Source organism: Scomber japonicus, chromosome 15 (assembly GCF_027409825.1).
Source record: "Scomber japonicus isolate fScoJap1 chromosome 15, fScoJap1.pri, whole genome shotgun sequence".
Taxonomy (NCBI): domain Eukaryota; kingdom Metazoa; phylum Chordata; class Actinopteri; order Scombriformes; family Scombridae; genus Scomber; species Scomber japonicus.
Window position 1 is genome coordinate 27,893,558 of NC_070592.1, and position 15,151 is coordinate 27,908,708.

Below are 15,151 nucleotides of genomic sequence, written 5' to 3' on the forward strand. Positions count from 1 at the left end.
AACTCCATGTTTATGTGTTGGCTTGATTATGACATGGCAATTAGATGAATACTGGCTTTTATATGAGAATTTACAGTACTCACATGAACAAAGTTACAATCTCTTGTACTTTATCGCTGGTAAATACTGTAAAATATACCAAGGATTTCACCATTCATTCATCTGTAGCTCTTGTTTTGAGTGGTTTTCTTAGAATGACATGCACATCCTGGTTTGTATAGTTGAAGTAGTTTGTATGGGTATATTCTCAACAGTTTGCTGGATTTGTGTCTTTACCCTTCAACAAGGTTTTTTTCTTTCTTTCTTTGTTTCTTTTTAATAAGCATAGACATTTTGCTGAGAAGAGGAAATTCATTTGTCATGAGCTTACCAAATATGTTATTTGTACTGTATTTGTTTGTACATGATCAAAGTTGGTCTCATCTTAACCTCCTGTGCCTTTAATATACAGTCAATATACCTTTCATTGGTAGGGACACACACCTGTCCATCTTTTCACTCCTACTAAAATCTTTTTCCTGAACCGTCCTATTCCCTGAGTGAGTGTGTGACAATGCTGGTAGAGTGTTCTGTTTTGGTAGCGTTGTGGACAACAACTATACAAATAAATTTGAAGAGTGTTGATTAATTTGTGACTGTCTTTGCATATGATGGGGATGTTTTATCATCAGTTATGATCACATTGAATCATTTTGTGATTTTATTAAGATGATTAATTAGCATAAATAACATTGCAAAAGTAGTAAAGGATATGAATTGAGCAGGTAATACTCATCTACACTTCTGAGAGTTACAAAGTACTTGGTTGTATTGCAGGTTACATGCATCGGAATGGTTTTCAATCACATGACCTGGACTCAACTTGAGTCCGCCTTGTCATTAATCTGATTATTTAAAACTTGATTTGACAAAATCTAAAAAAGACTCTGGTCCACCTTCTTGAGGAAAGACTTCTGACCTAATTTAGGATTTGTTAGTCTTCACTTGGGACTGGTCACAACTTGGGATAGTAGCCTGACTAAAATTGGTCTTAAATTGGGACTTGTTACCCTTGACTAAAAATGTGCTGGTCTTGACTTGAGACTCAATAGCTAAACCTTGAGACTTGTTCATGATGAAACAGTGACTTTATCCCACCTATGGAACATGACCGGAATGTGTGTTTGTGTGTGTTTTTTGTTTTTTTTTAAAGACTGAAATGTTAAATGACAAAAACTGGTCACTTATTTTAGCTGATATGTTGCATTTAAATATAATAAACATGTTACACTAGTTAATACAACTACTTATGGTCCATGCAGTGGTTATTAACCAACATCAGCCCTGACCTCACTTCTGTTCTGATTAACCTGCCGTCCATTTACATTGGGTGAAGGCTCAATGCAACCAATGAACAAAGCATTGACATACCCAGGAAGTAGTCCAAGGCCAATCAGAGAGTAGTCGTATTGTTTTGGCCCAACCTCTTGTCAGTAGTTGCTTGAACTGACAACTGCGGTCTTGGAAATTGTGGTAGAGGAGTGGAGACATGTAAGAAACACGGGCAAACAATAAGGACATTTAAACTAAACTGTAGTCAGCTGTAGGTCTACAGGTGTGCTGTTTATGTTTGTGCTCATCAGACACGGAATTCAAGAAGTAACTTTATAGTTGTTGTGGATAACATCGCAGAAATGTAACTGTTCGGAAGCCTGGACGTTGTGAATGAACTTCAGAAACTTTTGACAGCTGGTAAAGTGAGTTAAACATGGATGGCGTATATGTCGTATGCTGAAAAACAACTACGTCAAGTTAAGTTGTAGTCTAGTCAACAGGACATTGCACTTTTTACCACTCACACTGTTACATAAACAACTTTTATCAAGTGAAGTAGCTGATGATGTCAGCAGCATCAGCAACCGGCTCATCCCAGCAGCAGCGGGTTAAACACAGCGGCTCCCCGACAGCCTCCTGCTCTCCCTGCACCAACAACAACAACACCGCGGTCCGGTTGCAGCCTATCCGCGCCACGGTGCCGTACCAGCTTTTGCGTGGAAATCAGCACAGCCCAACCCGCTCCTCTTCCTCCTCCTTCTCAGTAGCCGGGAGCAACACAGGACCGACGACGTCCCGTTGCTCCAGTCCCACCAACCCGGCTGGAAGCGGCTCGGACAGCAGGCTGTTCCCCAGGCAGACACTCTCACCTCCGGACAACAGGAGCTCACCAGAACGCTCTCCACATTCTCCCATTTCCAAAGGTAATGTCATCATTTCAAGTAGATGAAGTTGATGTTTAATGCACCCATCATCGTTCAGATAGCTTAGTGCTATGCTAAGTGGCGTTGTGTTTCGTATGGAGCGAGCGTCACGCCAAACTAGCTTAGAAAATGTGACAATTGAAGTGTTGTGCAATGAATGAACACGATACGCTTATTGGAAAACCATAATCAATACACATTCGGATAATGACAATGTGATGTTATATTCGGCGTATGTATAGTTCACCATTCAATACTAAACTTCAATAAAATTTCAACTTTGACAATTGTTCCTACGGCTCGTCATCAGGCGCCACGTTGTGTTTTGGAGAGAAAAGCTAATGGAAAATAAGAGACCAAATCGCTTATAAGATGACATTTTTATTGAAATGAGCTCAGTGTTATGAGTTTGATGCATGCCGAATTTTAAAGCGGACTGTAATCATTCACCACTAAGGTCAAGGATCATTTGTAACGCGTCTATACCTTCACCATTTAGACAGATAAGCTAAAATGGTCAAGTTTCCAAACGTAGCTTCAGTTTAGCGAACCATTCTCTCTAGCTGCGATGGAACTGCACATATCGGGGCGAGATGCTAGGCTAGTTGGCTAGCTGTCTTAATTGGGTCATAATAACTTCCATTAGGGAACTGATGCTTAACGCAGAAACACCGAGATGACACATGTTATCTTTAAATTTCCACAATAAATGCCACACACACGTCACCATGCCTTTTTATAATATAGCTCATATTTTAGCACTACACAGCTTAAGCAATTTAGTTGTGTTATTCTAATGTGTTCCAATGAAGATGTAAAGAGAGTAACGCAGTTGTTATTGCATTACAGTGATATGATCCGTGCTGTAAGGTAAATATGTCAGGATATGGATGCCTGTGTAGTGATGATGCAGCTACTCTGTCGAAGATAAACAGGCTTTACTGATCTCCATGAGACGGATGATTAGCCAGATTTTCGGCATTGACGGTGAACACGAAAAGCTCACTATTAAATCGTGTCATTGTGCTTGTTTACCATCATTGAAACGGGGGAAAAAATACGTCGTCAGCTGGTAGGTCTGTGGCTCCTATGGCAACATTGGGGCCTAGCAGTCTCTGAGACATAAACAGAGCCCTCTGGGCAAGCAGGCCAGCCTCTGCAACTACATGCATACATATAAAATATCATTCTGTCTACCTGAATAAACGGGGATAATCAGTTCATGAGGAAAGAACACTTTGTCCTTCCAAATTCACCCATTTATCTGTGGTGTTTGTGCAAAGCAGACAACATATAGCATGTGTCATGGCTGCTACATTGTTACTATATAGTATTCAAATTTCAAGAGCTGCCAGATCTCTTTTATTATCATATGCACTTTGCTTTTTGTTGTTGTTGTTGTCGTCACTCTAGACGTGGTTGTGTTTAGCAGTGGCGTGTTCAGGGTATTGTGATGGTGATGGTGGTGGTGGCCAAGGTGGGGCATGCATGAAGCCAGGGTGGCACTGAGCATGGCATTTTAGAAGCCTGCCAACAACCAATAAACACACACACACACACACACACACACACACACACACACACACACACACACACACACACACACACACACACACACACACACAGAGAGAGATAACTAACTTTCATTTTGATGACCTTTGCTAAACAATGACAGTGGCTGTGTGACCCAGCTGAGCCCATAGACAGCTAGTGCCAACAGTTTTTTTTGTTTTTGTTTTTTTTTACAGTCATACAGATAGATAGACATTTGTACATTTAGTTGACATTTTAAAGACATTTTAGTCTATTTGGAAAAAGTGTTCATAATTAACTGAAGGCATTTTAGTCCCATATAGTATTTCAATCTATCATAAGGTCACTACTTCCAGCCAAGCTACAAGTTTGTCATTTTTTATGACTTCTTTTTACTAGTCCAAGTGCAGACTGGTCATTCAACGCTGTAAACATGTGTGTTCATTCCAGCCAAAGGTCATACTGTTGCAGGTGATTGTGATTTCACTAATGAGCACCACTTAGCTGGAAGGGAGCTAATCAGTAAATAATGACTGGCATTTATCTGGATCATTTTTAGGGATGTAAAGCAGCATGTTATTCAGATATGAACATATTATATATAGTGAAGAGGTGCCAGCAGCACTGAACTTGTCCACGATATTTGTTTTTATTCATTACTAAGTCAACATTTGCTTCTTCTCAGAGTAGTAACTCAATTTAGAACACACATCATGCACACAGTGTATTGAAATTCATTTTACGTATTTTCATTGGCTTTTTCAAACATGTACAAAGCCACACAACAATACAAAACAACTAAAGAATGAATGAATAAATAATACAGTTATACAACGTCAAATTAATATCAGTTAAATTAATATTCCATTGAGGTGGGTTAAAAACACTGAGCTAGCTACAGGACCAGAAATAAATGTTACTTGTTTCATACGGAGTTGCATTCAGAAAGTGGGGGAGTTAGAAGCTTGGCTGTAGTATAGCCTATAAATGTTTGCCAGGTTCTGACAATATGTAGCGGAGGAGATACATATGTGAGTTCCAATTTCTTTGTTGAAATTATAAACCAAAATTTTTCCTTACAACTTTTCAATATCATCATTAGAGTTGCAACAAAAAAATGAAAAGCAACTATGATAATCAGATAATTGTTTTAGCCATTTTAAAGAAAATGCACTTAATAGCTAACTGAATATCTTTGGATTTTGAAGTTCTGATCAGACATTTCAAGATGTCATCATGAGTTCAAAGATATTATAACACGTATTTTTCACTATTTTATCAACAGATTCATCTATAATAAAAATAATCATTAGTTACAGCTTTAATCACCATGTTTATATGTGTTTATATGTTCATTACATCCATGGTTACAGTGCAAACAGGAACTCACTCAGCATCTTGTTACAGTACAGATATGCCAAACACACAAATAAATAGTTTCAAGTTCAGTATTCAGGCACTTGGTGAGGTGAATTCTCACTAACATTGAAATAAGATCATCAATAGTCACCAGATTTGTTATGCAGAGCAGGATAAAACTGCCACAGGTGATCTGATACTGCAGTATGGAATTATACATAATTGTGAATGATTTGATAGAAGACAATGAGTTGCAGTTAGGGACTGTCTTGTACATGCAAAATGGCCTAAGGAGCTGGACCTTTTCTCCTTTTAAAACACTCATCTCTAAATTTGTAACTCTTATTTATTGTGTACATAACCTTGTGCAACACTTATAACCAACTTTATTTTCATCTGGACCTTCTCACATTTTATGCACAACCCCAAGTTATTTAAAGAAAAATCATCTCATCTGACCCACTGCTCTATTTTATTATTTATATCCATCACAACCATTCCCAGCTTTTATTTAGATTCAGTTTAGACTTTTATTTTTAGATTTGTGGTTCAAATACAAAAGTGTATGATTCTTAGTTGAATTTGACACCAAAAATGTGGCAGTCTAGATGATTTCCAGCAGCGTCCGGTGTAGGCCCATGTAAATCTGAATACACATACCATATGCTGAGTGGTGTATGAAGCCAAAAAAGTTTGACTCCCTGGTATAAAACTACCTGGATATTCCACATCTGTGCAGTTCATAGAGCAAAGGCAACATCATTTCCAAGACCTCCACCAGATGAGCCACCTAATTCCCAGTTTAGCCCCTCATTAACTTCAATGGTAAAAACCAAAATTTTCCAGATATTATCAAACCAAATAGATCAAATTCTGATAATGAAAGGTGGTTACGAAATGTATCCACCATTTTACAGCCGTTCCTTTCCCCGTGATTATGTGTGGGAAAAGGTCTTTTTTGGGCCAGTGTGCATCACATGACAGACCTGGAATTGTAATTTAACGGTTTGGCCACTATGTTAAATTGGCTTCAAAGCCCAGTGCTGTTCCTGGAGGGCTTGGTTGAGCCACCATTTTTTTTCTTCCCCCCAGTCTGTTTTTGGGTCAGCCCTTAATTTGTTCGTGTTAAGAACGCCCCCACCTCCATTATCAGAGACCTGACGTTTAATTTACTACCGTCTTCTATTTGAGGAAATACAGTATCAGATACAGATAGCCGCTTTGCATCACACATCAGAGAAACAGACACAATGACCTACTATTTTGCTTCAGTTTAAGCTAATGTAACTCACTAGCACACCGCAGAGGTTTTAGTTTTTAATTATTACCCAGCTTTGGTTGTTTGGCAGCTACAGAGTCCTGTTTACTCAAGAAAGTGGACCAGAGAAGTTTATACGTTAGCTTGGTAACATAATGACTACTACTAGCATGGCTATTGGCAAGCTACCGTAGCTGTGGAGCTAACAACTTATAAACTAGCAACTTTGGGAACATGCTAGCGCTAATCAGTCACAACTTACTAGCTGTCAATTGGTGGTTTGTCACATTTAAACTGTATAAAAAGTAGTTGTGAATGTTTAATTGATGTCTGTCAGTGAATAATTTGATTTATTTGAATAATTTGACTGTTTATCTGATCTTGGCTAATGCTAATGTATTTCACTGTCATGACTCTACATGGCTACAACATTACTGTAAGCAGGGGGATAAAAGAGAAGATTTTAATTGTGCATGGTAAATGTAAGATGTGTATACTTCAGTGTAACTCAACTTACCTCACTATAAACCTTTCCCAGCTATGGTGTAGAAGTGAGAAAGCAAGAGAATTACTGTGTGATGTATAGCACAATGACAAATCCCGTACATAGAAATGAAGTGCAAAACGTGTGAAGTGGTCTTTAAATAGCACTTTCTGAATTATGCATGAGACCATGGTGGGACTGTTTCTCCTGCGGTTTGACATGGTCATATGAGTGAAAGTCATGCTGGATGACCTTGTTATCCCTTGAAAGTTTTCAGCATCAACCACATGAGTTTAATAGTTTACTTAATCTTTTTACTACTGTCCTGTCTTATAGTCTGTATTGTTATGTACCACAGTCTTGTTTTCTTGCACTATCATGAACTAATATGTACAGATATGATCAGTTTATGTCCTCATGTTTTATGTTGTATATTTAATGTCTCGCAATGTCTACCTGTTTACCTGTTGCACCATAGGATCCTGGGGAAAAAATGACGATACTAGTACACGTCCAAGTACCCTTAAAGTGATACCAATACCAATTGAGTACTTCATTTGATACCCATAAATAGACATATTAAATTGGACAAAATGCCAGCACTCTTCCACATCTAAATGATTAGTTTTTTACACAAATGCATTTTGAAGGTCTTTAAAATATTAATATTTAACGCTTGCGTTGATTGGCTGTGAGCAAGTCCATACAAATAGTCATATGTTCTAGCTCTGGGTGCAAAAAGGATCGAATGCAGGTATCGTTTCACAGGAGACATTTCGATACTACTTGGTATTGATTTATTTAGGTTGATACATTTTCAAGGTATTGAATACCGATACCCAGCCCTAGAAATGATATTCCATGCCATATGTATATATATGCATTGGTTGACAATAAAGTGAATAAGGTTTGAGTTTGAAATGTAAGCATGCACTTATGATACCCAAACAGGCCTGGAGCAAATTTAACTAATACAACAACACTGTACAAATCACACAGGGCCTGTGGCTCTACAGATTTACTGGAAATACTGTAGTATCCTTTATGAAAACACTGTACAGAACAATACATTCTGTTCTAACTTGAGTCATCTGAAACATTGGTCATATATATATATATATATTAAAAAGTTTCTATCAGGAAAACATGATTGATTTTAATTTGGAGCTAAAGCTAAAAAATGCTGAAAAACTATAAATCGGAGAAGTCTAATCACTCACAAACAACCGTAATCTTACAATAGAGACAAACATTTCATTTTTGCTTTCAGCTGCTGATTCTGATTCAGATAATATGGAATTAATGTTCATTTGCAACCACTGACTGTCGACTAGAGATAAGAATGTAATAACTATGTTTTTTCCATTCATCTCTTTGCCTATAGAGAGTGAGGAGCAATATATAGTTGCCATGTATCGATTATTTGCCAACTATCAAAGTAATTGTCAATCATTTTGATAATTGTTTAATCAGTTTTGAGTTTGAGGTTTCTTTAGTCTTCTAGGACAATAACTGAATGTGTTTGGGTTGTGGACAAAATAAGACATTTAAGTATGTCATGTTGAGCATTGTGAACATGTTTCACCATTTTATTGATAGCTAATTTAGAACTTGATAATGAAAATAAGCATTAGTTGTAGTCTTAGATAGATAAAAGGTTTGATAAAAGATTAGTTAGCTTAGCAAATGCTAGCTCTGTGTGGCAGCAGTGTTTTGAGCTAAATGCTAACGTAAGCATGCTAACGTGCTCAGAATGACGACTCATTCCGTAAGGAACATACAACTCTTGGCCAGCTCATGGTGTCCAGTCTGCTGGAGAGAAGACTTCTTCTACACGTGCCATGCAGATTTTTAAAGCAAACACTGATGTTTCCTCTGGAGACGTACTGTAGCAGACATACCATCGTTTCCTGTTTCCACTCTGAGTGTGTTGTCTAAACCTATTTGGTGTAAACTGCTCAACTGAAACTGCGGTGGTCCTCCACAGCTGCAGACTGATGTTGAAAAGTACTACTATACTCAATAAGCTACTCTGTTATTAAGGTGGGATTGGTGGATTATGCCACACAGGTGGTACACTGAACATTTTCAACCCAATTTAATGCTTCAAATTTTGGAGCTGGGTAGTCCTTGCAGATTTCTTGGCTGCCAACGAGTCATTGTGGTTGTTCTTTGTTAGTATTGTAGACAGACGGTGCCGCCCTTTGTTGCTTATTGCAGAAGTCAGCAACACAGCTGCTGAACATCAACACTGTACACGGTTTCATTATGAGGCTTGACCGCAGTGATTACAAGATGCAAGACAAAGGCTACACATTACACATGACAGCTACTCCCACAGTAGTACATGTTATAGTCCAACTAAGTTTATTTGTGGTTTAGTTGAAGTGAGGGCAGGTCCAGCTGTGGATTTCTACTCTGACCACTGTTAAAGGTCAGGAGTTTGTCCTTCTGCTTGTTTAGTTTATACTGGGATCATAAATACAACGTGTGATCACAGATATTACTGCAGGATTATAATGACTACATGTCTGAATGATAGATTTCAAAACAAAACATGGCCACTTACTGTGTTTAAGTTCTTCTACATACTGTACATCAGTGGGTTTTTTTGTTTTTTGAACTTATACTCATACTCATACTACCTGTGTGTCATATTGACCCTAGGCCAGGGTATTTCGAAAAAGTGAAAGCTCCCATATTTGGAGATTCAAATCAGCTATAATATTCCAACATGAACCTTTTAACCCCCTTTTGTGTAATAATTCAATAACTCTCATTACTTGTGGTTTGTGAAAAGTTAGGGCTGAATGATATTAGGAACATCTCTACTTACAAACAGCTATTTTCTTTAAATAGTTGTATTTTAAGTGAATGTTTGTGGTGTATGTTTTAATGAAGATATATTTGTATCAAGTAACACAAATTCATCTGATCAGACAGGCAGATAGATAGTGTTTTCTACTTCACTGTATGGCATATTGACCAAAGACCAGAGGATTTTGAAAAAGTGACAGGCTCCCAACACGAACCTTTACCCACTTTGTGTATAAATACAATAATAATTATTTGTGCTTTTTTTTTTATTAAAGGGAAATGTAGGGCTGAGTGCTACTAGGTGGGATACTAGGAACATTTACCATTTACTTTCTTTAAATAAAGGCCTGTATTTGTGGTGTATGTTTTAAAGTTGTTTTCACATTACATCTGATAGGTTACTGTAGAAAAACTTGAACTTATGCCACATACTACAGCATTTATAGTCTAAAAGCTAGTTTGTAATACCCGTCCCTTGATTGGGCTTTTAAAATACATACAACTCAATGTGCATTACTCAGGTATATTCAAATGTAATCATGACATTCAAAAGTGGTGTTACTGATGTACTGATAACAACAGTTAGCAGTTATTGTTATCACAGTCCCAGCCTGTGACTTCATACAGTACTGGTATCTAATTAGGTTGTTATCACATACTTTAAAGTTAACACAGAGAATGAAAATTATCAGCTGGTGGATGATATTTGGGATGGTCCCAAACATGACTTGTTATTTCTCCCATTGTTCACGTAGTTGTTTTTGGTGTGCAACATCTCAGTTCAGTGATCAAATGTCTTGCAGAGGACAATACCTCAAAGCTGGCGTGTGTGTGTTTTTCTTCAGTGCTGTGATGATAACTGCATACTGTAGCTGTCACCGCGGGCCGAGGTCATGTAAGCACACATCAAATGACAGGAAGTAGTAGGCCTGTTTCAGTTTTAGCTGGTTATCTAAACCAGCAGGGTTATAATTGTTCATGAAAACTTAAAAAACAGTTTGATCTGTAAGCAGTGTTTTCCCCCTGTAGTTTGACTTCTTTTTAGTGGGCAGCGAGGGTGGAGGAAGCAGCAGCAGCGGCCACACATTTCTCTATTCTCTCTTTACATGAGGGTCAGCTGAGATTGACACTAAAAATGAGAATAGTTGGTCTACCTTAAAGGTCAGTCCACCTTAGTAAGCCTGGTCAGGTTAGCGGCTAACCTCCTTCACTTTTCATGCAGTTGGTGAAACAACAGACAAGACAACTTTTGTCTCGAGAAGCTTCAGCTTTTATTATATTTATTTCCTCACTTTTCTGTTGCCTGCTCTACTTGCTCAACCACACGTATTCTGTACACTACTCATATAACAGCACCTTTCATAAAGATATCTTTTGAGGAATGAGGAGAGGAAGGATTCAGGAGGATTTGATGCACTAGTCAATGATTTAAAACAATTCCACCAGGGTGCAAAATTAACTTTTTGGACCTTCAACCAAACTTTAGAATGTTACATTTATACACCAGCTGCTTGCATATTTGACCAGAATTTGGCTGGAGCTAATGCACTGAATTCCAACATAATGTAGGATGCTACAGTGCTCACACAGTGCGTGAATGAAAATCCTTAATAGCCCATTGATATTATTGATCAGTTGAAATTTTAGCAGTGGCGCCCCCCTGCAGAATGAATAAAGGGGAGCCTCTACCATAACACAATTTATTAGGTGTCCATATTTGGTTTGAAGTATAAACCCTACTCAAAACATTTCCACCAAGGTGCAAAATTCACTTTTTTGACCCTTAGCCATAATGACTACTGAATCTTACATTTAAGCAGCTACTCAAAAGATTAACATTGTTGTTTTGGCTGGTGAGTGAAGCAAATTTACCAGCTGCTTGCATATTTTACCTGCATTTGATTGGTGGCTGGGGCTAATTTGTTGCTCGGAGCTCCACCATAATGTAGGATGCTACCATGCTCTCACAGTCATTAAATAGCACATTGATATTATGGCATCCCCCTGCAGAATGAATAGAAGGGAAACGCCATTACACAATACACTTTATTAGGAGTCCATATTTGGTATGAACTGTAAACCCTGTTTCAACCAACAGAATGCAGACACATACTGTACAGACCACAGTAATGGATTTGTATTATTGTCTCAACTTTGCATTCCAGAGTCTAAAAGTAAAGATGTGGTTGGTTTAATACTCAGACAGGTTGTAAATAAACCCGTGGCCTTAACAAACTATTACTTTTGGAGTGAAGCTGCATACAGTGAATATTTAAACTACCACGTGAAGTCTACACGCCTCAGGCTTTGTTAACACACCCATGTCTGTCAATCTTCACAACTGCTTGTCCTCATTCTTGGGTTGAATAATGAATGGGAGTGTACTCTAAGCTCACTTTTACCAGAAGAAGAACACAACTGAGGATAGCCACATGTATTTGTAGGCTTGATTTATAGTCTTCATGCAAGCTTTGCTACATATATCAATGACCTCATTTGGATGTTACAAGCTTAAAACTTACATGTAGAGCTGTTCAAATTAATATTATGTAATGCAACACATTGTTCATTTATAGTACCAGACATTACATACAGTGTAGAAGTTTGGGGAACCAAATAAAGACTAAAACTAACCCACTAAAAACCCTAAATTTCAGAGACGTGGTAGATTTTTAAACTAAATTAAAAAAAAAAAAACAAATTGCCTAAAAATACTTGTTTAAAATAAGAGGAAGTCAATATGATGTTAGAGGATTTACATTGGCGTTACACTCTTCATTCACAACTACCAAGTTTCATTTTTGCCTAATTTAGCCATTTAAGTTACTTTTGTGAATTAACATTTATAAGCAGAAGCTGATTTGTCATTTTAAATGGCTGAAGTGATGATCAGTGCTGGCTAAAAACAAGAATATAAAATAATTTCACTTTTACTTTGTAGAATCTGTCATGAAATGTGCTGAGATATGTGCAAGAGTTTTCACTATCATTTCTTTTTTTTTTATCAGTTCAGCCAACCTGGTCTCATCAGCTTGTTTCCACAGGCCTGTAAGTCAGATTGAGGTTTAAGTAAACTGATGAACTTATGCTTAAATTAGTCAGAGGGTAATGTCTGTAGATCCTCTACTACTGCACTGATGGCTCATTTAAATACAGCTCTACATGTTATATTTTTAACCTCACAGTTCAACAACAAGCCGTCCTGCTCACTTAAAATCTAAGCGACCATAGTGAACGCTATGCTGTGAGCCTCTGTAGAGAAAGATCTTAGGTTACATCCACCACAGTTGGAGTTTAGACCATGTCATAACAGTTGTGCTTGTTACACTCTGGACAATCATGAGCACTGTCCTGCACATTTTTTATGACTCATCAAAAGACTTTAATATTGTTAACTATGAAATTGTGTTGAAATATCATCTACCCTTTTTAGTAAAGATTGATATTCATTTAATTAGATTTATGAATAAGAAATGAAGCTGAAGCTGTTTCCAGTGATACCAAATCACATGCTCTCAAAGTTAGTGATGGTGCTCCGCAAGGGTCTATTTTGGGCCCTCTGTTGATCCCAAATCTGTGTAACTTTGCACATTAAAATCATGAATTACATAATCTCTTGACCTTTAGTCTCTGTTGAAAAAGAGATCCTGATCAAGGATTAGGTTTCTAACAAATGTCTTAATCATTGAGTGTGTAATCAGGGATGAGTTACACTGTGGTTACATGGTGTAAGGAATTGATTTCCAGCCAGCAGTACTGTAGGTCCTGATAAGCAGGGTTACATGAAGCTTCACTGTGCTGATAGAACCTGGATAAATATTCAAATAAATAAACACTTCTATTAAACTGACCCAAATCATAACTCCTACAACAAGTCACCCAAAACTCAACTCATTATTGTTAACCCTGTAACATAGTATTTCTAGAGTCAGATCCTTGGCCTTTTCAGAATAAAATGCTGAGTTTTTAGGTCTATGGAAGTCTGGGTGTTTAATAGCTTTGTAAAGTCTGTTGTGGAAGCTAACAAGACAGACTGCGTGAGGAAGAGAGAGATTGTTCCTGTAATGCTACTCTTTTGGTACCTTGTTGAGCTACTTAACGTAGATAGAAGATCTCATCCAGGGCTAAATGAGTCCCATGAGTGTAGCTGTAATCCTGTGGATTTATAGCAAGTGACCCTACCTTCTACCTTGTTTAATAGGATTCACTATCATGGACCAAGAAGTCAAAACACCAGATTACAACCGAACTGTTGTAACCAGATGAGGTGCCATGTAATGAACACACATAAGGAAAGCTCTTCTGTCCTCTTAACGTGGCAGTTATAAAACATGTTTACCCTGCAGCATGCTGTCTATCACCAGCTGTGCACTCATATTATTTTACACAGGAGGGTTAGGCAACTGTCAGGGCTTTAATGAATCTGTGTGTTTGCCAAACCCGGATGTGCCCAAAAAAACTTTTCACATTCATACACTAAGTTTTAACGTATTCACACCAAAGTGGCCACAAAGGAATTATGAGAGTCTATACTGGTTTTCAAAAACGGTTGAATTAATTAATTATTAATTAATGAAGCACAGAACAACACACTGTCCTTTTGTTATGTCTTGAGTACATCCTGTTTCTGAAGTCTTCAGTAATCTCTTAGTTGAGTCAGCCTCTGCATTTTGTCCATTCTTGCACTATCAATTAGTCACGCATCCATTTGACTTTTTCTTTTTTCCTGATGCCATTTTATACCCAAACAAGCAGCAATATTATACCAGTGCGCTCTTCTTCCTAAGTATAACATCTTTTTGTTTAGATACTGTAGTGTATTTTCACTGCACACTTGAACACACTACTTTTGGGTATTAGTAGTAGGTATTTGAAGTTTTTTTGTCTGAAATGTGGATGTAGCTGCTGTAAACTAAGCAATTTCCTGTAAATAATAAAGTATCTATCTATATCTAATTCATGAATGTATGTGTAAGTTTGTGTGAGACCATATCTACAATGGAGATATTTATACCAACAGGATTTTTATGTTCTCATGTTCTGTGATGTTCTTTATGTTATTGAGAAAGTTTATGAAATTGTGTTTTCTTTAACCTGACATGTAATGCAGAAAATGTCTAAATCTAGTGACAGGAAAAACCCCATGGGGTACAATTGTTGGTAATGTCAGCTAACCAATAATATCATATAAACACCCCAGACAGGGATTAAGATTAAGATTTGAATCTTGGTGGATATTTTCACAGTATCTTGTCTTTGGTCTCTGTCTGAGAAACTGGACCCCTGAGTTTCACCTTAAACTGCTACAATAACCTTAACACTAAAATGCATTTGTTGTGAAACATGTAGGAAGTACCAGTGGTAACTTTACACACACTAGCTTATGGCTGTAAAAGCTGTAAAAGCCGAACACTGTATTTAGTAATAGTATGGCCCATACTGGATGATTACTAAGGTCAGTAT

At 37.5% G+C, this 15,151-nt stretch overlaps 1 protein-coding gene across 5 annotated transcripts in view; it reads left to right on the top strand.

Annotated features, from left to right (window-relative positions):
• The first annotated feature begins 1,510 nt into the window (after nucleotides 1-1,510).
• Nucleotides 1,511-15,151, top strand: part of glcci1a (glucocorticoid induced 1a) — a 31,180-nt gene continuing 17,539 nt past the window's right edge. For all 5 annotated transcript variants that reach the window (XM_053333789.1, XM_053333791.1, XM_053333793.1 and 2 more), the window contains exon 1: nucleotides 1,511-2,237. In XM_053333789.1, coding sequence (XP_053189764.1) covers nucleotides 1,877-2,237 — 361 coding nt within the window. In that variant the 5' untranslated portion in view covers nucleotides 1,511-1,876. The remainder of the gene's footprint in view (nucleotides 2,238-15,151) is intronic.